The sequence below is a fragment of the Miniopterus natalensis genome, chromosome 3 (genome assembly GCF_054644295.1).
Source record: "Miniopterus natalensis isolate mMinNat1 chromosome 3, mMinNat1.hap1, whole genome shotgun sequence".
Lineage (NCBI taxonomy): Eukaryota > Metazoa > Chordata > Mammalia > Chiroptera > Miniopteridae > Miniopterus > Miniopterus natalensis.
In genome coordinates, this window is record NC_142083.1 from 41,807,000 (window position 1) to 41,830,643 (window position 23,644).

The 23,644-nt window shown below is 35.5% G+C and overlaps 1 protein-coding gene across 4 annotated transcripts in view; it reads right to left on the bottom strand.

Annotated features, from left to right (window-relative positions):
• SSBP2 (single stranded DNA binding protein 2) overlaps window positions 1-23,644 on the bottom strand; it is a 239,473-nt gene that overhangs the window by 131,467 nt on the left and 84,362 nt on the right. For all 4 annotated transcript variants that reach the window (XM_016210348.2, XM_016210346.2, XM_016210347.2 and 1 more), the window contains exons 3-4: window positions 17,286-17,347; window positions 12,021-12,105 (exon numbers count right to left, since the gene is read on the bottom strand). In XM_016210348.2, coding sequence (XP_016065834.1) covers window positions 12,021-12,105; window positions 17,286-17,347 — 147 coding nt within the window. The remainder of the gene's footprint in view (window positions 1-12,020; window positions 12,106-17,285; window positions 17,348-23,644) is intronic.

Consider the following 23,644-nt stretch of genomic DNA (forward strand, 5'->3'; position numbering starts at 1 on the left):
CCATAATTCATCAATAAGATGCCCCTTACCTTAGGCACAGAATTATTTTATGTAGCATTAAAATGAAGGGGAAATGCTTCCAAGTAATTAGACCATGGCATGAAACTTTCTATTAATTGATTATAAGATGTATACCAACTTTAGAAATGTTTAAAAATACATATATTTTTAAGAAATGCTTCCTAGAATTTACGAAATATTGTGTTATTGATTTAACAGGAAGGATATTATTATATAAAATCTTCAGCATTTCTTCAACTGGTCAAGAGTATAAATGTTGTGATGTCTCTACTTGTTTTTGCACAGTGTGTGTACACAGCAGAAAAACCAAGATTTTTCTTAGTAAATCACTTGACTCATAACCTAAGGAAAATTCTTAAATTAGATTATTGTTTAATAGAATTTAAATTTGGAAAAGGAGGCTGAAAGTTGATTCAGAGAGAATCTGAGAAACTAATTTGAGCAGGTAAGTCCCTGAGCAAGGGCACCAATCATTTTTATTCTGGAACTGAGCATTCTCAGATAAGACGGTGGAAATCAGTAGATGACCCAACTAGATGCCCAACTGTGACATAGGAAAATATAGGAGCTGGCTAAGAGCAACTGAAGGGAGTTAGTAATAAAAGGCAGAAAGCTTCCCTCAGTAAACTTGCCTTCATTAAGCCTCATTGGCACTGAAGAAGCAAAGCCCAAGCATTCATCAAGAACACAACAGCCTAGTTTCTCTCAAAGGTAGAATTAGCCTAAAAGTCCCAGCAAGAGAACAAGCTGATGGAAAACTACATGGTAAAAGGCAGTTGAGGAGCAGGAGAACCTCTGAGAGTCAGCTAGGAAAGTGCCTCCTTACTTATTTTGCCCTCCCAGAGAGACTATTTAGAAAGTGAGAGGTTTCTAAGGACACTAAGAAGTTCCAAAGGATTAGCAGGGGTACCAGCTCAATCCCATCTTGATCTGAACTTGAAGAAGCTGGAGCTCTCATCCAATTAGGACAGGAGTTAGGAGAGAAATGACTCCCAAGTAGGAGCCTTACAATGCACCAGCCACTCCACTCTCCCCAAACCCCGCAAACAAATACACATAAAAATAAATAAGTAATCAGGACTATGGGCACAGAGATAAAACCAGGTAAATTCCATTTATATTTCAATCATAAAATTTTTTTGAGATTCCTAATTCTCTGCAAACTTCCTTGTGTTTGTTTTGTTACCTCCTGTTTGTCTCTGTAGTGAATAAAATTAAATTCCTCAACATAAAGAAAAAAGTAGGCCCTATAGTAGGACATATTGACAAAGGAAAATGAAAAGAAAAGATCAAAGGTTATATTCATTGTCTAGAACAGATAAGAAGGATATATAGGTAAGTGGCTTGCAATGGAAGAGGCCTACAGATTTATTAACATACAGCAAGCTCCCAATGTTCTTTCACAAAAATATTCTAGGTTAAAGCAAAAAGGAAGTTAGTCTGGTATATGTGGCTATATGTTGATAAGATCTGCATATGGAAAATAACCCCACAATTTCTAATGCACTCTACATTAAGCTGTACTATTGTAAAGAATACAGAAGTCATTTTGTGACAGCTAAAGATTTTCCATTTCCTTTATGTGTTTGGGCCTTTGTCCATAATAAAAATTATAATATGACTTCAGTTCTGAAATTTTCTCTTTTCATATCTATCTTAGGGCTGAAGAAGGAAGGGTAATGATGAGGAAGAGGGATAAGATAAGGTGACAAGTAGGACAAGGTAATTATCAGAGGAAAGCAAGAAGGAATACTGGGTGGATCACGTAAGAGTGGTCAGTGTTTCCATGAAGTGGGGGCACTTTGTGTAGAAACAGCATGCCTGCTGCATGTACACTCTTTCATCAAATATTAACTGAGTACCAATTAAGTACGAGCCACTAGAAGACCAAACTGAACCTGGTATCTTTTTGCCGTCTTTACATATGCTTACCTCCTTAAGGTTGGAGAATTTTCACATTGCTCTGTATTTTGCAGGCAATTCAATACATGTTTGCCAAAACAAAATTGCAGTCAAGTAGAGGGCTAATATATTCAGATTTCCCTACCTATTAATCTAAGTTTCAAAAACTTCTGGAAGAAGCCATGGATCATTTAAGTCCATTAAGTTTTCCTCCTAAATTTGAATCTACTCCCCCACCCCATATAACACATGACTGATTTCTAAAATGAAATTGTGGCCTATAAAAACCACTCAGGCATAGACACAGTCTGAGTCTCAAGTCTTGCTTCAAAAACCATAAACAATTTTTGAATATTTTAAGAACTCAAGATAGTATATTAACACCAAACACATTTTATTAGTTGCCCTAGGATGTAGAGTTCAAGTTGGAAGCATCCTGAAATAGTGAACAGATTCAGTAAACATATCGGGTTAGAGAACTTAACAGCCACGCTATCTAAATCAATCTAGCTAGTGGGACAAGTATTTACCTCTTGCTGTGTGGTATCTTTCCCGTCTTAATGCTGCCCCTTCCTTCCTATCGCTCCTGAATGTGCGCATTTCCCCCAAATTTGTACCCCCAGGCCTCAGTTCTTATTTAACCTTTATTCCCAAGTTAATGTAACCCATTCCTATGGCTGAACCTACTTTCTCTAGAACCTACTTTCTCTATGTTCTTCCTTCCAAATTTCAGATTTCTGCTATGGTATAACAAGTCTCGGTTCACCAGTCATGCTAACTATAAATTATTCTAAATTACCCTCTTCCTCAGTCCCTGCACCTACACAATCTCCCCCTTTTTACTCTCCATTTGTATTCTTTTCTTATTTTTCTTACATTTTCTTCAAAGGCTCTATTCTATTTCATCTCCTGCCCTGGCTCAACTCTTCATAACTTTGTTTAATTGAACTTAATGGGGTGACACTAGTCAATAACAGTTGCTTATTCAAGAGTTTTACCAAGCACCCTTGAAAGAGAGCCCTTGAGCCCTGAGGGAGTAGAGGACAGATGCAGGAAGGGCTGCTGGAATGGTGTTGCAACCTGATGGAGACTTGAACTAAGGCATCTGCAGTGGGATCAGAGCGGAGAAGTGTGTACCAAATGTTTAGGCAATGGAATTAACTGATTTTGATGACGACTTGGAAATGAAGAGGAAAAGCAATAAAGGGGATGGAAAGAAGATTCATTTGTGGCATGACTGACTAGCTGAGTGAGAATTCCATTTAATTAAAAGGAGAAAATAGAAGGAATTTGGAAAGGGTAGGAACAGAGATGCTTTATCCAAAATAGCATGAGGTGAAGAGCCTTTCTGGTAGGGTGTTCTCTTTTCTAGCACCATCCACCACCCTTCCACTGTCCCCTAGGCGTCCAGGGAACTCAGCATGAAACCAATGCAAAGGGTAACTTCATGGTTTCCTTACAGTTTTAAATTCTACCACCTATTAGCTAAGCATTGATCCTGTGTTTGATTTTTCTAACCTGGTGAAAGAGCTCTGCTTACTATTCCTTTAATACATCTTACACTGTTCCAACGTCAGCCAGTTTCTCTGATATACCTTCCCCAACATATCTCTTCTTATCCAAATCCTACTCACCATTCAAAGAACAGTAAATATTTGCAGTGTCTAAATTCACACAGTATAGCAGTTATTATCTCTTTTAGAGCCATTAACACAAGATATATAGCTCACATATCTCTCTAAACATATTATAAATCCCTAGACAGAGAAATCTTTCAAATCTTCACCCTCAATCAAAGCAACATGAACCCATAAATGGGTTCTCGAAAAAGAATAAAGAAATAATACAAGAATGATCCTAATTATGTCTACCAAAATCACTCCCCTCGTGATATCCTGCATAGAACATGTTAGTAGTTGTACCCTTTTCTTCTTTAAAAATCCAGATATTTTAACATAATATACCACATACATTTTAAAGTTAAGCTTGGCTTTGATAAGAAAAGGCTTAAATCCACCTTTAAAATATCTGTACCATCTTTTTCAAGAGATTCTGAGACATTCCTTTGAGACAGTTCAAAGACTCAGAAGCTAGCAGCTGAGCTTTGGGAACTGATGCTATCTATCTGCTGCGGCTGGTTGCGAATAACTCCTTATATTACAGTAGTAGTTGTTTGTAGATTTACACCCAAAAGATGGGGGGAAATATCAGGCCAACTAATGTGAAAGAAACCAACTTAATACTCAAAATAAATGTAATCAAATGCATAGACATTTCACAAAGTCTGAAAACAGGTAACCCATTCTTATTAGTACAAAAGAGTGTCACATCAATATAGCCCTATCAATTATTTGTAGGATAAGTAACTCCTAATATATATTCTGTCAAGACACAGTACTTAAATTGTGAGGCACTTATTTATTTTAAAAAGAGGTATGAACTCCTAACCACAGTACCAATACTCACCAAAACCAAAAAAACATAATAATTAAAAATTGTGGATTAAAAATTGTTTCAAAGTGAAACGTAAGTTTTGCCAATATTTTCCGTTTCTTTACTTCAAATCAAAGGGAAATGGAATGAAAACAAGACAGAGACTTCCACTTTTTTAAGCTGTCCAAAATATAATCATTTTACTCGTCTCTTTTTATTGTTGAGTTGTGAGAATTCTTTATATATTCTGAATACAAGTCCTTTATCAGCTACATGATTTGCAGAAATTTTCTCCCATAAGGGCTCTTACATTTATGTATTTATTTATTTGTTTATTTATCTATTTTTTCCATCATCATTTATCCTTCCATACCCTCTTCCACCTCCACCCGCCCCAGCAATAAAATACAATCATTTTAAATGAAGTTGTGTAATATATAAAAAGTAAACAAAGTGGCTATAGAAATATGACTACAAATCTAAGGTATTTAGATCTTTTTCCTTTTAAAAATCTCCAGAATGACTTATTTTTTATGACTGTTAAATTTATGAATTTCATACCTCTAATGGTAAGTTAGAAAAGCATGCTATTTTTGAAAGAGTATCATATTTCTGTTGTTTTTTAAATACTATGACGTTATGGGCAACATAGTCATAGGCAGTGCAACATCAACATAGAAAAAAGTACGAGAAAAGTCTTTCCATATTCATCTTTTCACATTCACCAGAAATTTGATTTGAATAAAAATGAATACATCAGTGGGGGCAGAGGGGCTTAAGATGACATTCTTTTAAAGTACATATTTTGAAACGATATATTTTTCACAAGGAAACAAGCTGTTGTAGTCATCCCTGATCCGTTCCTTTCTCTCTTTCCCATATTAGTTTCTTCATTTGTATTTCATGAGTTCACAATGTCAACACAATGCTGCAAATTATGCTAAGAAGATTTTTAAGTAAAGCAGAAATCTTCCACAACGCTTTATACTCTTTGATTGTCTCCTTTTATACATGTGGCCATCAAACGTCCTGCCCTACAGGAAATCTCGGGAGCAATAGAAATAGGAAACACAGCAGAAACAGCTATTTTAAATACCGTGGTGTTATGGACAACATAATCATGGGCAGTGCAACATCAGCGCAGAAAAAAGTAAGAGAACTTAGGTGCCACCCAGAAGCAATCCTAGCCAACCAATGGCATGCAGGGGACAGACACACGTGCACCACAGAACGAGCGGTGACGATACTTCTTCAGACAACACAGCCCCAAAACAAACAACTAGACAACGTACCTTGTGCTAGAAAGAATACAGGGAAGTTTGTAAAATTTATACGGCAAAGGAGACTAAGCTGTGACTGTGTCCCTCCGGAAATGAAAGCAAGAGTAGTAATAATATGGCAGATAAGAATTAGGTAAAAGAAAAAAAGGAATTTCATGTCCTGTGGATGTGAACAACAGCCTGTCTACTGACTGATAAACAATGTATGCCCACAACAGTTTTCATCCTAATGAATTTCAAATATAACGTTATTTGTTCCTTGCCTGTTAAGAACTCTGCTTACATGGACTGTTTAGGAGAATCATGGCCCAACTTGACACCATTCATTCATTTAAGCATTTACTAATGCCACCACTATATGTCAAAATCTAAATACACATGAAAAGTTATGTGCACTTACTCTCTCCATATCTACAAATGTTCACTGAGCTAGAAATATAATACTATACTGTATCTCCCTACATGTATTTTACTATTTGATATTTCACATGTCTTGAGAAAGGTCTCTTTTGCTAGGTGGTAAGCCCATGAGAATAGGAACCGTATCTGTTTCTCACGGCTACATTCCCCAGTGCCACGCCTCCCGAGATAGAAAGTCTCTGCTACCTGCTTTGATTCACTTATGTCTTTATGAGTTGCTGTCTTATTTTAATTTGTTTTGAAATACAAAGTGAATAAAAGTGGCATTAAATGACCTTTCCCTAACTACATATTTAGTTATATTAAGATAAGAAATGACAAATACTTATTAGATAATATTTTATTTAATCATTCATTTATGAAAACACCAAACATGACTGGAACATCTCACATCAGGCACCATCCGGGCACCGGGAACGAAAAAGGCAAATAAGACAAAGCCTATTCCCTGAGGAAGCTCACAAATTATTAGAGAAACATCTCATTACAAACATCTAATACACAGGGACATTAAAGAGGGGCACAAGGGATGTTACAGGATCAGAGCGAAGAATGCACCTAACTCTCCAGTAGTTTCTAATGAAGTATTTTCCTAAATAATATATGATTATCTGTAAAAAATCTTCTTAAGGTGTGAATAAAAGCATTCTTCTCCTATTATTTTATTTACATATTATCACCTGTTTATACATCATTTTTAAAAGGTATCCCATCACTACAAACCTATAACATGATCCTTTCTAAATGTTATAAACACTCTCTTTGGCAAGAATACAAAAATCAGCCACATGTTATCAACAATTATGATTCAAGCCTATAACTTTACCTGAATATTTAAAAGATCTGAAACATGTCCATTTTCCCTACTACTGCATTCTGTTAATATTTATTGACTATCTATTATTTGACAGAACCCAGAGAAGAGCAAATATGATTCTCTGCTCTCAAAGAGCTCAATGTAATAATGTGATTTCATTACCATTACACTATAGCAATAATATATTTTGGCTCTATCTTTGCTTTAGGGCTATTAGAGAATCTTCCCATCATACCAGAGAACTGAAATTATAATCACAGGATAGGTTTTTCATTAAAAATTTAGTAGTGTATATTGATACTTTTCCTAAATATTTTTGAAATGAATGAAATCAAAAGTAAATTGTTAAATAAAACAACTCTGTTAAGCTGTAGGAGAAAAAAAATCTAGTAAGCATGAATTAACTCCTCATAAAAGCAATGCCTGTGACTTCAGAGTGAAATAAAATACACTAATGGGTAGAAAATAAAAGCTAGTCCAATAAGCTTTACAAATTAATAGGTATTATTTTTAATCACTTGAAATGATGGTTTACTTTTTAATGATAATATTGTAGTAGATAATAATAATTTTACAGCCTAGATGAACTTCATTTACACTCAGGATAAAAGTAATAGGACCAAGCTAGATATCTCCCAGCTATATGGCAAAATAATTGTTCTATAGTAAAGTCTCTATAGTCTCTTATAGGGTAAATTCCTAATTATTAAATCTTCTGCCAACATTTCTGATTTTATTCCCCTCTGGAAAATCAGCCGGTAGACATACTTTACAGTATCTGTGATAACAGAGAAGAAACAAACACAGATTTGTTTGGAGATCACCCCTAGATTTTCTGCCATCAGTTTTCCAGGACTAACCACAACGATGCCTGGAAACACATTAGAAACTAGTGGGCATATTCTTTTCCTAAAGTTAATCATCTTCACTGCGTTTTAAAATCTCATTATTTTAAAATTAAAAAAAAAAAACAAATCTAGAAAACCACACAAAATAAATTTATGGCATGATGAAACTTTATAAAACAAACACTTGGTTATTATAAAGGAACCACCATGGCCGTAAGGAAAAACAGAAGTCCACCAACCCTCTCAGAAGCCCTCTTTCCATGAGCCCCATCCCTGTCACAGCCTCTTCCCCCTCCCGCAGGCAACCATTATCCTGATTTGTACAGTGATCATTCCCTTTCCTATTTTATAGGTTTGTCATCCAAAAGGGCATCCTTACCCGCTGTTAACTGTTGATTTCTACATGCATTATTATTTTACATTTAGCACTGCATACAGTTGCTAATTACTATTTCAGTTAACATTTTAAAATATAAATGCAAGAAGATCAAAGTTTTACTCATCTTCAATGTTTTCTCTTTTCCTCATAATAAGTACTGACAGGTTGATTTTTCAAGAGAAAGGATATTAGCACTACACATCATTTAACAAGTAAAATAAAAAAGTGACAAAAATCCATTCTCAAGAAGGAATGCTCAGAAAACAAACAAAAATAAAATAAAAATCAAAAGCCAAAAACGTTTCTGGGATCATTATTACCAAAAAAAAGGGTTATTAAAACTATAGCATGGCTCAAAATTATATCCACTCAGTTCATAGGTGTCTCTTTTATATGTGTGTAGACAAAACAGAAGCCCAAGAAATGCTAACTGCCTACTCATATACCTCAGTGGTACAAAATCATAGGACCAACACAAATTTAAATTTTACTGTACTAAGTATTTTATTTTCTAATTTCAGGAGAGAGAATGGTTTTCAATGAAAGGTAAAACTTAATCGGCTTTAAAATAACTTTCCTGAATATAAAATTAATATTAACTATAAATATTTGGGAAACACAGAAACACTGTATATATAGACAAAAATCACGTATAATCCCAATACCCAAAGATGATCCCTTTAACATTTGAGCCTATTTTTTATTAAAAAGATTATTCATTATTTACCTCATTATGCCTCCACTATTTCTTCAAAAAAGTAGTTTATCTTTCATTATCCATATGCTCTTACAGATAAGCAGAGACTATAAAATAACAAGGCTACTTTTTAAACATATCAGAATTTATACATGCTAATGAGTTACTTTTTTTACTTTAAAGATGCAGCCAATGAAAAAAATATTTTTCAGTAGGCTTTATCAAGAGCTACTTTGAGTATGGGGAATGCCCAGGGGTGGGGGGTATGCGGGGTGGAGGGGATCAATGGGGGGGAGAAAGGAGGACATCTGCAATACTTTCAACAATAAAGATAAATTTTTAAAAAAAGAACTACCTTGAAATTCAGTCGGTATACATATTAATTACCATCACAGAAATAGTTCCCAATGGACCCTAATACAGGAATATAACATGATAGAAGTTCACCAAAATCTTATTGTGTTCCTATTTCCTGTTTTCTTCCCTGAATCTTTACACTTCTATGTCTACACATTAAACATGAGTTATGTTGATAATTTTCAAAATTGCCTATTAAGAATTCAGAAAATCCAACTCATGAAAATTACCATAAAAGTACGCTATGGAAGACAAACACATTTCTAAAAATCCAGTTGTAATAAAAAATTATGCAAGTCAAACTCTATCTTTTCACCAACCTCCATTTAAAAAAAATTTTGAAGATGAGCCCGGCTGGTGCGGTTCAGCAGTTAAGCATCGACCTAGGATTCGGAAAATCGTGGTTCGATTCCCAGTCAGGGCACATGCCCAGGTTGCAGGCTTGATCCCCAGTCCGGGGGGGGTGCAGGAGGCGGCCGATCAGTGACTCTTTCATCATTGATGCTTCTATCTCTCTCTCCCTCTCCCTCCCTCTCTCTGAAATCAATAAAGATATATTTAAAAAAAAAAAAATGTATTACAACTGAAAATAAATTAGCTTAAAGGTATAATAAAATGCTATCTAAGAATAAATTAAATCTCTTAAAACTAATGTTTAAGATGGAATTATGAAACCTCAGATAAAACATGTGTTAGTGTTCCTAATAAATTAGAGAACAAAATACTGACCTTTTTTAAAACTACATTTTCTTAGGGCCAAATTACATAAGAGGTTGCTCTCTAAAATCTACTCTAATTTCACTTCTACTTCTGGTCAGTGTTCATTTCAAAAACACTGAAGTACTGAAGTGGGTTTCTAAAGCTAGTAAGTGTGAATACTCTGAAGTGTTGAAAGTGCCTTATGAATGCAAAATGATTATGGTGATGGTGATGATAATGGCAATGACAACAATGGTGATGATTATCTAAGCCTCTAAGAAAGAGATGCCGAATTAATTCTGTATTCCCTATAAGATTTCATGGTGAACAGTAGGGTGCATCTTTCCAGACAATGGAATTTTGAAAGAGTACTGGTATAGTTAATTTCCTAAAACGTAGATCCACAAATATTACATGTCCTTTAGAGCAGAACACTGGTGGTCAGGGAATCGTGTGTATGCTGTTTGATTTCTTCCTTCTACTTTAAAAAACCCAGTCTGCAACTAAAAAACAACCAAAAAACCTGCCATCTAGCTATCAAAATTGGTGGGTATTTTAAAAACTTTTTCCACAAATGGCAGGCCAAATCTAGGCATGTCTTTCCTGGTGTACGAGAAAGGTGAGACCGAGTATCCTGCTCTCACAACGTTCCATATACTCTTGGTTAGCTCTCTGCTTTACTCTCTGCCATCGGCCAAGGGTGAGAGAGGGAAACGAGTCTGTTCAGACAGATCCTGTGTCCTGGGCCCTGCTTACCTGCTTTTTCTTTATATGCAGTAGCATGCTTCACTCATCTTGTCCCATACAGCTGGGGTTTAGTACATAGCAAGCTTTATGAGTATTACCTGCTTTTTCTTTATATGCAGTAGCATGCTTCACTCATCTTGTCCCATACAGCTGGGGTTTAGTACATAGCAAGCTTTATGAGTACAATCCAGATCTGATCAGGTAATCACGAGCAGTCTCACTTAAATCAGTTCAGTAAACATTTCAAGTATTGCAGAGTCCCTGCCAGATGCGAAAGACATTCACTTCCCTTAGGTCTGCACCCTTTGCCTTGTGCTACTTTTGGCGTTCCAATTCTCCAGGCTATAGCTACTCTTCAGCCTAAGGCTGAAGTACGTCCTTTGGAAGAACACGGTCGTTTTCCCTTTTGAACCCTGGTTCTGGTTTTCAAGGCTGTTTATACAGACTGCGGCCTCCCTTCTATCAAACAAGTATCCCCTTGGCTAAGCTGCAGGTACCTACGACCAGATGCTTCCTCAGGCTGCAGCCCCAACTGCACCTCCTCCAAACCTAGGAAACTGGATTTCCTCAGCCCGTCTCCATCTGTCCTTCTTTTATGGCCAGTTCTGCAAACACGGTGTTTTCCCAGCCCCTTCCCAATACCATCTCCTCACTCCTAATGCCATCCTTCCCTAAAGAAAATCTTCCTTGTTTCCTCACCCCCCCCTTTTTTTTCTTTTTTTTTTTTTTACAATTCTTCTCCCTGATACCATCAATTCTATAAAATCACATTTTTGGTTCTTCTAAAAAATGTCTTCATATATATCACCTAGCCAAGGACAGTCCACTGCCCTTCTTTAAGAATTGTTTTAAAAATCACATTTTCATTTTTGTACACTCTTTTGCTCTCTTATCTTGTATTTCCTTTAATTCACAATAAATTTTACTTGTGGGACTGAATTCAGTAAAGGGGATATTTAGCCTCATGACTGCAATTATTCTTATTTTCATGCTCTTAAGGAACTTCAAGCTCCTATGATATGTAACCAAAATTAGCAAAATGAGAATATTTCTATATATATATTTTTTAAATCTTATGTGCAATATCATTAACATAATTCTTATGACAACGCTCTTCGTGAAATACATAATTACTACTTAATTCTTATAAATCTAAAATTTCACAAATCAGTCATGCTTAAAGATAAGAAATATCCTTAGTAGCTTGGAGTGAGGACTACTCTCTTACCCTAAGCTTTTTCAACAAGACTCAAACACCCACTTGTAATTTACTGTTAAAGTTATGAGCTTATTTTTCAAGGAAAAAAAAGCACAATTTCTTATACACCAAAGGAAAAGAACAGATGGTCCAATGCATTTTCAAGAGCAGTGGTCAAAAAGAAAACGGACAGAGTATCAGTGAGATTACTTGTTAACTTACATAATCATGGAAGGCTTTTGCTTCACTTGAATGCTCACATGTTTCCCGTCTTTCTGGAGCTGCACAGTAGAGATCCCAAAATACACTGAAAAAGTGATTACGGTAACATTAAGAAAATCACGCCAAATGAGAGAAAACAATTCTAAAACCAGAAGGCATGTATTATTTTTTATATAAAATGTGTTTTCTTCAGGACAAACATTTCTTTGGAAGACTTAAGTTCAGGCAAGACTCTTCATGTAATAACAGGGTATAACCTATCACCCTTCAGAAATGCTAATATGGTTTTTCCAAAAGGATAAAATAACTTTTTTAAATTTAAAACTGTCACTCTTGTCTGTTTACATGACATATACATGACTGAAATAATTATAATAATTTTCACAACTCTCCCATAAAAAATTATAACAGGAAAAAAAAATCCTGATTTAATCATTAAAGAATAAAGTAGTTCATTAATTTTTTTCAAGATAATTTTGTTGTCCAGCTCATAGGACAACACCCAAACCATTGCATCACATTGGTCAAATACATATGTTTTCTTAAAAGTTCCTCGTTTTGCCTTGCAATTACCAAAATAGGTTAGCAATTTTGAAAATTAAAATCTCCATGCTGTTTTCCCTTCTATTCAAGAATACTGAGAAAAAGCAAGATGAAACTGATTAGGAAAAATAATATACTATGCACTCTGGTCACCCTCCTTCTATAAAATTAACTATGAGCTTAAGCAAGGGACTCAAAAGTCAGGACAGCAAATATCTTGTCTAAAAGTACTACTGGTGATATGCCAGCCCTACTAATTACTGGCTCAAGTTGCTTAAACAGATTGAAAACACAATTTCCTCCTCTATAAAATGAGGTTGTTTAGAAAACTAAGTTATATAACTATGTGACTCATAGTAAGCATATTATTAATAATATCATCAACACTATACCAAAACTTATGGGATGCAGCAAAAGCAGTGCTGAGGGAAATTTAAAGCTGTAAATATTTACATTGAAAAACAGGATGATCTTAAATCAACAATGTAACTTTAAAACTTAAGGAACTAGAAAAGAACAAATTAAACCCAAAGCTAGCAGAAGGAAATAATAAAGATTAGAGCAGAGATAAATGAAATAGAGAACAGAAAAACAATAGAAAAAAATTATTGAAAACAAAAGTTGGTTCTTTGAAAAGATCAACAAACTTGACAAAACCTTTAGCTGGATGGACTAAGAAAAAAAAGGTTCAAATTACTAAAGACTCCACCAAAAACTTGTTAGAGCTCATAACAATTGTTAGAGCTCATAAGAATCCAGTAAAGCTGCAAAATACAAAAATCAATATACAAAAATCCGTTTCGTTTCTATATACTAACAATGAATTATCAGAAAGAGAAATTAAGAAACAGAATTGCATCAAGAAGAATAAAACATGTAGGGATAAGCTTAACCGCAGAGGTGAAGGGCTAAATACTAAAACTGTGGGACACTGATGAGACAAATCGAAAACGACACACAAATGGAAAGATGTACCATGACATGGATTAGAGGAACTAATGTTGTTGAAATGTTCATACTACCCTAAGCAATCTACAGGCTCAATGCAATCCCTACCAACATTCTAATGGCATTTTTCATAAAAAACAAAAACAAAACAAAACAAAAAAAACCCCAACAACTCTGAAATGTGTGTGGAATCACAAAAACCCCAAATAGTCAAAACGATATTGAGAAAGAAAAACAGGGCTGGAGGCATCACACGTCCTGATTTTAAACTATGTTACAAAGCTACCATCAACAGGCACTGAATTCTTTTCTCTACAACCTGAGATGCTGGTGGCTAAAACACTTTTCAGTTCCTCTAATCCCTACATCTATTAAGCTTGAAACCAAAATATTATCCTTGAAATGTGGTGAATCCATCATGAATAATGCTTTAGATTCAGTCTCTGTATCAAGCAGAAACAAGTGAAAAATCTGTATTTTATAAATGAAAAAGAGAAGCAAACTTGCAAAGTATTGAAATCTTTGTTTTTCATTTATTATTAAAATTTTCCCCACATAAACCAAAGGGAAACTCAGGATTCCCAAGATGAGAGTCCTCGTCCAAAAACAGTTTTCCTTCTACCGTGAGGACGCGAGAGGAATGACCTGGCCGGCTGTGTCTCTAGGGAACACAGCAGCGGAGAGGTTGTCAGCGCGTCTGCAAGGGAGATAAACACGCCAGATGTGCTCAGAAGACGGGGTGCAAACATAATTCTATAACCTTTATGCCACTGGCCAGATTCAGGACTATCTGGAAATAAAAATTAGAAGAAGAAAAACCTTTGGGGGAAACATTCTTTCCTGAGGAGCATGCCATGTTATTATAAATTCAAGTCTTAATAACTAAAGGTTATTTCTCTTTGGCCCAAAATTATATTATCAATGAACAAAGAAAACTACCCGTTCCTAAAACTAAGGAGGGTTTCACATGAAAAGCGCATGTACCTGCTCATCACCTTGAACTTCCACATATGTGAACTTGCCTAAGTCCTTAGCATTACTTAATACAGGTTAAATGCAGGCATTAAATTTTGCCCCAATATCATAAAATTCTCACAACACTCCTGAGTTAATAAGAAATTTATATTTTAAAGTATCAAAAGAGCTTACATTTAGTAAGCATGGGCTAAATGCAAGCATCTTCTACTAAGCATCACATATTCAGCATTTAATCCTGTTATTATTCCCATTTTATAGGTGAGGGAACTGAGGCTTAGGAAGGCTAAATAATTTGCCCATGGGTCACATAGTTAGTGCAGAGCTGGGCTTGAACTTTTTAACTCCTACATTATTTTGCCTCTCATGTGACTGTGGTATTAAGAGTTCTTATTTCCAGATGCCTTAGGCTGATTATGGGCAGGTTTATACAGCTCTGGCAGTCTGAGCAGCATCAGCTGTCACAAGAATGTGGTAGAGACCTGTCCTAGATAAGACAGCAAGCACTTTGTTATCCTACCTTTGACCCTTGCACTCCAACTCATTTCCTGAGTATCCTGTGGCAACCACCTCTTCATGCTATCAGCAGCTGCCAGTGATCCAGGGATGCCCTGATATAAACTAGACTTAGAAGGTACAACTTTCCTGAGTTCCATTTATATCTACTGTCCGGAATTAGCCACTCACGATTCTCAAAAGGGAACTGCTATTAATTTCTTACTAACAGTGGGCCACTAAATTCTGTTCTGTGTTTAAGAAATAATATCTGTTGCAGAGGCAAGCACTAGTTACAATTCAGGAAACTTCAATTCTAATTCTAAATTTGAACCTGAGCAAATAGTTTTGTTCCTTCGATTCTTTGTTTAAAAAGAGAAATATCTGTTATGTATTTTGCAGGTTTTAGTATAGATACAAAGAGTTGGTACATGCAAAAGTACTTTTAAAGGTCGTACTCTACCTACAATTCAGCTGGTCCAAGCTACCTCTCATTCCTTACTTAAATGCATGATCATCCCTTTCAAGACTTCATACTAACTATTCCTCCACCAAAATACCTTTCCCTCTCCCAACTTTCAGCTCAACTCAGATTCACATTCTCTTTTCCGGCTTTTCTAATTCTTGCAAGCAGACGTGAGTATTCCTCCTGTACTGCTATTATAAGCAGTGCATATCTCAGTTATAGTACTATTAATTGTATTTAAGAGCTGTACCTTCTGATAGCTAAGGCCAAAAAAGCTAAAGTCTGACCGAAGCAAAAAGCCAAAGGATTCAGTGAGTTATTATTAACCATTATAGTATGAGAATAGGTTAAATTCATGAGAAAGGGAGTAGAAGGGAAAAAGGTGCAAAAAACAGAAATAGTCCTATAACGGAAAATTTAAAATCATTACTTTGTTAGCCCACTAATTCAATAGGGACAGACTTCTAAAATGGTTTCTTATGCCACTTTGTAGAACTAGTTAAAAATATGCAAAAGGTAAGGGTGTCAATAGGTGAACAGACTCAATTACATTCAAACAAACAGTTAAGTAGTATTTACAGTCTAGATCTAGGTATCATAAATATATACTATATAAAATGAAAAATTGACTTTTATAATATTACATATTACAAGAGATTGGTCTTATGCCCCAGGAAAGGAGCACAATGATAGCACTTAACTGCCATGAACCGTTGTTCCAAATACAGGAACAACTCTGAACCAGAGCACTGCACCTGTTCCTGCCACATATATGAGAGACAAACAAGGGAAACCCACAACCACAACTGACCAAGTGTGGTTCCATTCACCACGGAACTTCTAGTAAGGCATGTTTTCAGGAGAGAGATTAAAAAGATGATGGCATTTAATAACGTACTAAGGAAACCACGTGCAAAGCACTAGACGAGAGCTTTAGTTTCTTCTTTTAAATAAGCTGCTGAGAGATGAGCGCATAAGATACTGAACAGGAAATGCTTCTAATTAAAGAAATGGTAGGGGGAAAAAGCCTAGCTAATTCATGAAAATACCTGGGCTACCAATTACTGCTGTAGAAAAGTCATATCTAGGTTTACATCTAGGTATACAGGTGCCACAATGAAATGTATAAATTCTTATATCAACTGGGCCTTCAATACTGCCTGACAATCTTTTTGTGTGTTCCTAATCAGTTCTATATCTCTGAGTCTATATAAAATTATTTTAATTTTATTTTTTTACTATTCTTCAGTCTCCTCAAAAATTCACCATCACTACCACCACCTTCAGTATCTTCATGCTTAAATGAAGTCATGAGGGTGGGGACCTCATGATGGAATTAGGGTCTTATAAAAAGAGATATCAGATAGCTAGCTAGCTAGCACCCACGTGCCTTCCACACCTCTCTCTACGACGTGAGAACACATAACAAGGCAGCCATCTGCAAGCCAGGAGGAGTGTTCTCACCAGAAATAGACCATACTGGCAGCCTGACCTTGGACTTCTGGCCTCCAGACTTGTGAGGAAATAAATTTCAGTTATTTAAGCCATCCAGTCTATGGTATTTTACTACGACAGCCAAAGTTGACTAATACAGAATCACACTTACAATTGGAGATTCCACATACTGGTCCTAATTCCAGCTTGATTCAATAGTCATATCTTTAAGTTTTAATAACACGAATGCTGGTTTTGAGGTGTTTTTTAAAGTGCTATCTTTCAAAAAATAATTGTAGAAAATGAAAAAGAATAAAAGAGAAGCATGAAATCATAAACAGCTATAGTGCAGGCCTACTGAATTGTATCATTAATATGGTAAAAATGATATAAAAGATACTTACCACCACCAAGAATGTAAGAATCCTGGTGGTTCCCCCAATGTGATGTTTTTTTCCCATCTTATCTAAAATGAATAAAAGAAATATTAAGATTTTAATCATTTTCATACTATTTACTCAAGTTTTACATAGTAATTTGCATAGCTGACTGAACAGTCTATGAGAGAAGGTGCCACCATTATTTTCCTGAGTTTGCTTCCCACTGTGCCAGAATTTCAGCAGGTATTTCAGGATCTTAAGGTACTTCAGCATCTTGAGGCACATCAAAATAAAAGTTATTACCAATATGAAAATCAGTTATCACCACTAACCCAGAAATTTATAAGAGAGTCTAAATTATACCTTAAGGACTGAATCAGTTCCTGATTTGAGGGGCTGGGAGTAAGAAGGCATATGTTCCATAAAATAAGAGTTTACAAAAGATGCTGATATAAACTTTCCAATTGTTTATATTTCAGATGAGTTGAAGTCCACTATTATAAAAATTTAAAACTAGGTCAATACCCCTCCAAATTAAAAGTTCTAAATACTCTTTACAAATTAAATTTAGAAATTGAAAAGCAGGACGGGTATTTATACAGTGGCTTTTCTAAGCACTGGATAGCAGTAAACACAAAAGGTAAAGTCTTTGCATTCAGAGAGATTACACTTTAGTGAGAAGGACAGACCATAAGCAAAGAATCACCACCACCCCCCAAAAAAGACTGTACTTGTATTACAGGTAGAAGGTAAAAAATGCTACGGAGGAAAACAAAGCAGTGAAGAGAAGATAAAGAGAGCAGGAAAACAGTAAGAAGTAAGTTATAATTTTAATAAAGTTGATCCAGTCTCAAACACAATTTTTATGTATTTGCCTTAGTTTTTTAGTTTAAATAACTAAAAATTATTTAGTAATACTTCAATCAACAAAATATGCCCATAGGCCCTTAACACTATTAGGAAGTAAACAACTATAATTACATATTCAAGGAATCCTTTCTACCACCAACTATGGAAGATGTTAGGACTTCTTATCCCAAAAGGATTTTTTTACAAGTTTTAGAACAGAAACTTAGAAGGTGGTCCTAAATGTAAAAAAAAAACCACCACAAAAAAACAAAAAGAAAAAACACTCTAAGGAAGAGATGGAAAAACTTAAGAGCAATTAAAATCACCAAAACTGGCTGCATTTTTTTGAGTTCTTAATAACCCAAAATGTAAACCAATGGGAACCTTGAAGTAGACAAATAATTTCCTCTCAAAAAAACAAAAGCAAATTTTCTAAAGATTAGAAAATTATACATGTGATAGACATTTTGAAAAAAGCAAAAAGGAGAAATTCTAGGAATTCATGAACTTGAATTTATAAAGATTAAATAGGAGTAATGAACCAGAACATGTTATATAAATGTAAGCCAAATCCTTTAATTCTCCTAAGCAGTTACAAATAAGTTTTATATCTGTGCTACTTTTTATCTGATAATTTCCACTGATCAATATTACATCTCCTTGGTTCATGAAAAAATAAGAAATAGTACCTAATGAGTCTTATAAGGAACACAACTCTAATGGCTACTAAAGTTATAATTTAATCAAAAGCCTGTGTCTCATCTTTCTCTCATTTTTTTCTCTAACCATTTTTACACTAGTGGATGTCTTCTTGGAAAGGTATAATAAGGGACCTCACAGAGGTGTCCCAGACTCACTAATATTCCTAATCCCTCGAATCATCCTAGTCACATAAACAGCAAGGTTTTCAAAGTAGCGTCTTTACGTTTCATCTCAGTTCATCTTGACTTTACATAAAGTGACTGCTACAGCAGACAGCACTAATCTCAGTTATAAGGAGAACGTGAGGCGACTTACGGAAGAGTTAAAGTGGCAGGACAAGGTCTCAGTGCGACACTGTGCTGGAGGGAGTAGACTCACAATCTGAGCCCCACTATACGTCTCCCTCCTGCACTACGCAACGCCCACAGTCAATCACCAGCTCTTCCAGGAGATAAAGTACTCTAGGAAAACACCTATATGGTTTATGTTTGATATGCTCTTTTAAGAGAAAGTCTGAGGGGAGCACATTTGTATTTTAAACAGCATTACATCCTGTCATTCCCCAGAGAAACCGAAAATGCTTTCCACACATCATCTTTTCATTCTCATAATACTAGTGAGTAAAGTTCACCTTTCTCACTTTGAATGGCAAAGCTGTGGCAGAAGCAGTTAAAACTGTGGTCCATCTTATTAAATTTAACACAAAAGCTAGTCTTTTATAGCTAATGACTGTACAATTAATCCTTTAGGTATTTCCAAAGAAGAGACGATTCTACATAGGAATAGGTTTCCATAGTGAATGGGTGTTTGTTTGTTTGGGGGGGGGGTCGCCAAACTACTGCTCTAGGTATTACTTATTTAGAGAAAGTATGAAACCATAGCCAGGAAAACAAAATCCTGATCTACAGAAAACCAAGGCACGTTCATTGAGCATTATTAGACACAACCTGAAAAACATTCACCAACAGTGAACGTAAAATAAATTTTGATACTTACATACTATAGAACAGTGTATAATAATTTAAAAGGATAAGATATATCTACATAGAAAAAGGGACATCTACGTTGGTTTTTCAAGCTGGAGATTTGGAAGGTTGAAGAACAATATACATAGTATAAAACCTTTTCTTTTTTTAAAAAAGCATGCATTTGGGTGTAGTCATATGAAACAAATTACACCAAACTTACAAGTACAATTTCTAGAAAAGGGTAGAGAAGGACTTTCCTTTCAAAATCATATTCACCTACGTCGTTTAATTTTTTTTTAGCTAAGATACATTAACGATGGATGGGGCTGAGGAAAGGCCAGAAAACACCTCTAAATGTCAACAGTCATTTTAGAACCAATTCTGCTATTTATGAAGAGATATTTTCTGTTGTGCTGAGTTTCATGGGCTTCAGGCTTATTTAAATGTTTGAGTGGCATCTATCAAATTCTCTCAAAGTGTCCGAGGGAGGGTTTTGTGTTTTTTTTTGCTATTTAATCATCCACTTCTCTTCCTTGTACCATTTGCCCAGCTAAAAGCTGCATTCTCCAATAACTTTCAGGTAAATCTCTAGGCCCATTCCCACTGCCATATGCTGCATTTGAGGGTCTTATCTGTGATTAAGCTGGGTCTTTATCATAAGATCTAGTCTTTTCAGCATTTCTATATAAATGCAGAACCAAACACTGAATCATATGGGCAGGGGTAAGACATGCCATAAGCTTTATAAATAATAATTACAAATTACAAATGCACATACTATCTGATATAGCAATTCTTTTTCTAGGAATTTATCCTATAAATATGGTCACGTGTGCAAATATATGTGTGTGTGTGTATAAAACAACTTACATTTAAGTATTGTTTGTAACTGCAGAAGACTAGAAATAACCTAAATGTCAGTAAATATAGGGCTGGTGAAATATATTATAGCACATTTCATAGAATAATACCCTATAACCATAAAAAAGACAATTATGAAGTTTCACAGACCAATATAAAATGATTGAAATCAAACAAGTGAAACAAAAATCAAAGCACAGAACAGTGTTTGTAATAAACTAACATTTGTGTAAACAAAGAAAAAATGATAAATGTACATGTGTGCACACATGAACATATACACACACCTCTGCTTAACTTTTCATCATTATTTGCTTCCATCAAGGTACACTGATCAACTACCTATTACCTCTCAGCCCCACGCCCGCCCTTTTATATTCCATTCCACACTGGTGCTGGGATTCTGAAAATTACATTTCCTGGGCTTCTTGCCAGCTGGTTTCCTGTTAGGTTCTGCCATCAGGAGACACTTGCAGCTGATCAAAAGGCAGGAGGAAGAAGAGAAGCTTCCCGCCCCTGGCTCCCGAAATGAAGCAGTTGCTGGCTGCAGAGGCAGCAACAGCAGTGGTGGGTCAATTCTGGGGGTCAGCAGCATCTTTCTGGAGGTTCTAGCCTTGTCAATGAGGGACCTCTTTAACGATCTAGACCCCCTCCAACAGTATCTCCTATAGCACAGCAGCAGGCTTGAAACTCAGGCTCCAAAGTCTCAGAGTATTCCTAAATCCTTTCACACATTTTAAGAATTAAAAAAAATTAGCACCATAAAAGGATAAAGCTAGTTCCTGTGTTAAAGAGGCTATATACCTATGTATGCATTTGTTCCTAGGCAAAATTCCCAAGACTTCTAATTTAGATATAACCTACTGTTCCCCCTAATTTTCTAAAAGCTTCCATGTATAGAAGTATGGGTGCATCTATACACTAAACTAAATGTTTAAAAAAAGTTGAGTTTTTACATTTTAATTCAAAAATTAAAACAAACAGATGTATAACAGGAAGAGAAATCTGTCTGCGCTTTGAAGCAGATAGTCCCAAACTGTGCTGTAAAGTGGTCCTCACTGACCAGGATGTGGCTCTTCAAATTTGAAATTAAGTTAACTGACTATCCCTCACTTGCAGTAACCACTTTTCAAATGCTCAATAGTCACATGTGGCTAGTGGGAACTTACTAGACAGCCCAGATTAGAGATCATTTCCGTGACCCTCTGAAGTGTTATTATTGAATAGTGCTGTCTTACTTCAGAAGGGAGGTGGAAGTCCTCTTAAACAGGAATACTTTTTATTGGAAAAGCTCCTTGATAGATCCTTTCAATTTCTGTTCTTACTTTTCGGCCCAGAAAGGCAGAAGGCCCCTAGGAATGGTTTGAAAGTAGAAAACAAATACTTTATATTCTATACAATAAAATGACGAGAATTTAGGAGGTTGCTGATTGGCTCTCAGGAAGAAGCGGTCAGGGGTGGGGAGGATTCAGGAACAGAGACAATGGAAGAGGTGTGAGGAGCCAGCAACATGGAAGGCAGGCAGAGCCCTCAGGCAAACAGCTAGCGAGAAGGTCCCCCGTGGCGAGGAGACCAAAGAACTGAAGGTAGTTCAGTCTTATTTCTTTTAAATATACTATAGGTTGGTGGCGATTAATAATACAAATAGTAAGAGCATCCTTTTTGCAGTCTCAATCATCGCCTCTGTACTATCTCAGTAAATGTGACTTAGAAAAGTCACAGACCAAAGACTTCTAATTAATAACTTCATAAGATAAAGATACATTAAACTTCTGTTTTGATTTGAATTAACTTTGAAATCAAAGTTTTATTACACTGAATATAGTCCTTCTATGGTAAAACAATTGACTTCTTATATGCAGTGAGCAAACCTCTCAAATTCCTTACTTGCAAACAGGTCCTAATAGGTCACATATATTAATTAATTGGATACAAGGTTGGGGGCTATGTGTGTTTGTTTACTTGCATGTTTGTTTGGAGAGCAAGTGAATCTCAAGAAGGCTGTACCTCAGGTCAGGCACTCTGGTCAAGGGGTTGCCTGCTGTGTCCCTGGTCTGGTGGGGAACAAACCATGAGATCACTAGAGACAACATGATTCTGAGCAGCACTGTCCCAAAGAAATGTAAGCATGAGCCACAAATGAGAGCTAGAGCTGCATATGTAATTTTAAATTTTCTACTGACCACATTAAAAAAGAAAAGAGGGTAAAGTAAACTTTAATAATACATTTTTCATTTTACCCAATATATCTAAAATACTACCATTTCAATGTATGAATGGTAGTAAAATACTACCATTTTTAAGTTATTGATATTTTGTATTCTTTTGTTTACACTAAGTCTTCAAAATCCAGTGTGTATTTCACACTTACAGAATTTCTTAATTGGATAAGTCATATTTCAAGAGCTCAAAAAGGCATATATGGCTAGTGGCTACCATACTGGACAGCACAGATATAAGGGGAAACCAGGGGCTTTGAAATTAACATAGACCTAGGTTTGAATTCTAGTTCTACACTCAGCTATGTGCCCATGAGCCAGTTATATAAACTCGGTGATCCCTGCTCTTCTCATCAGTAAAACAGGAATAATATCATCTACTTTGCAAATCTCTTATAAGAATCAGATAATACATGTAAAGTGCCTTGGCACATAATAAAACTAAATAAAATCCTCCTCAACCTCATCATTATATAAGTTGGAAAAGAAAAAGCACCATTGCAAGAAAGCGCAAATTCAAGCTTTAAAAAATGTGGAGACAAACAGAAAGAGAAAAAAGAACTTGAAATAGGATTATCAAATGTTTTCTAACTGAAATCTAGCCATCAATCCACTATTATCCATACAAAATTAAAACAAACAAAAATCATATTTTCCAAAACTATGAATTATGTCAAAATAAGATATCGCTAGAACTAGAGACATGGTGGTGTTTGCCTTTTTTTTTAAAGCAAATTTGCTTTCTTGGTTATTTTTGCCAAGGCTAATATTAGTTTCCATTTCT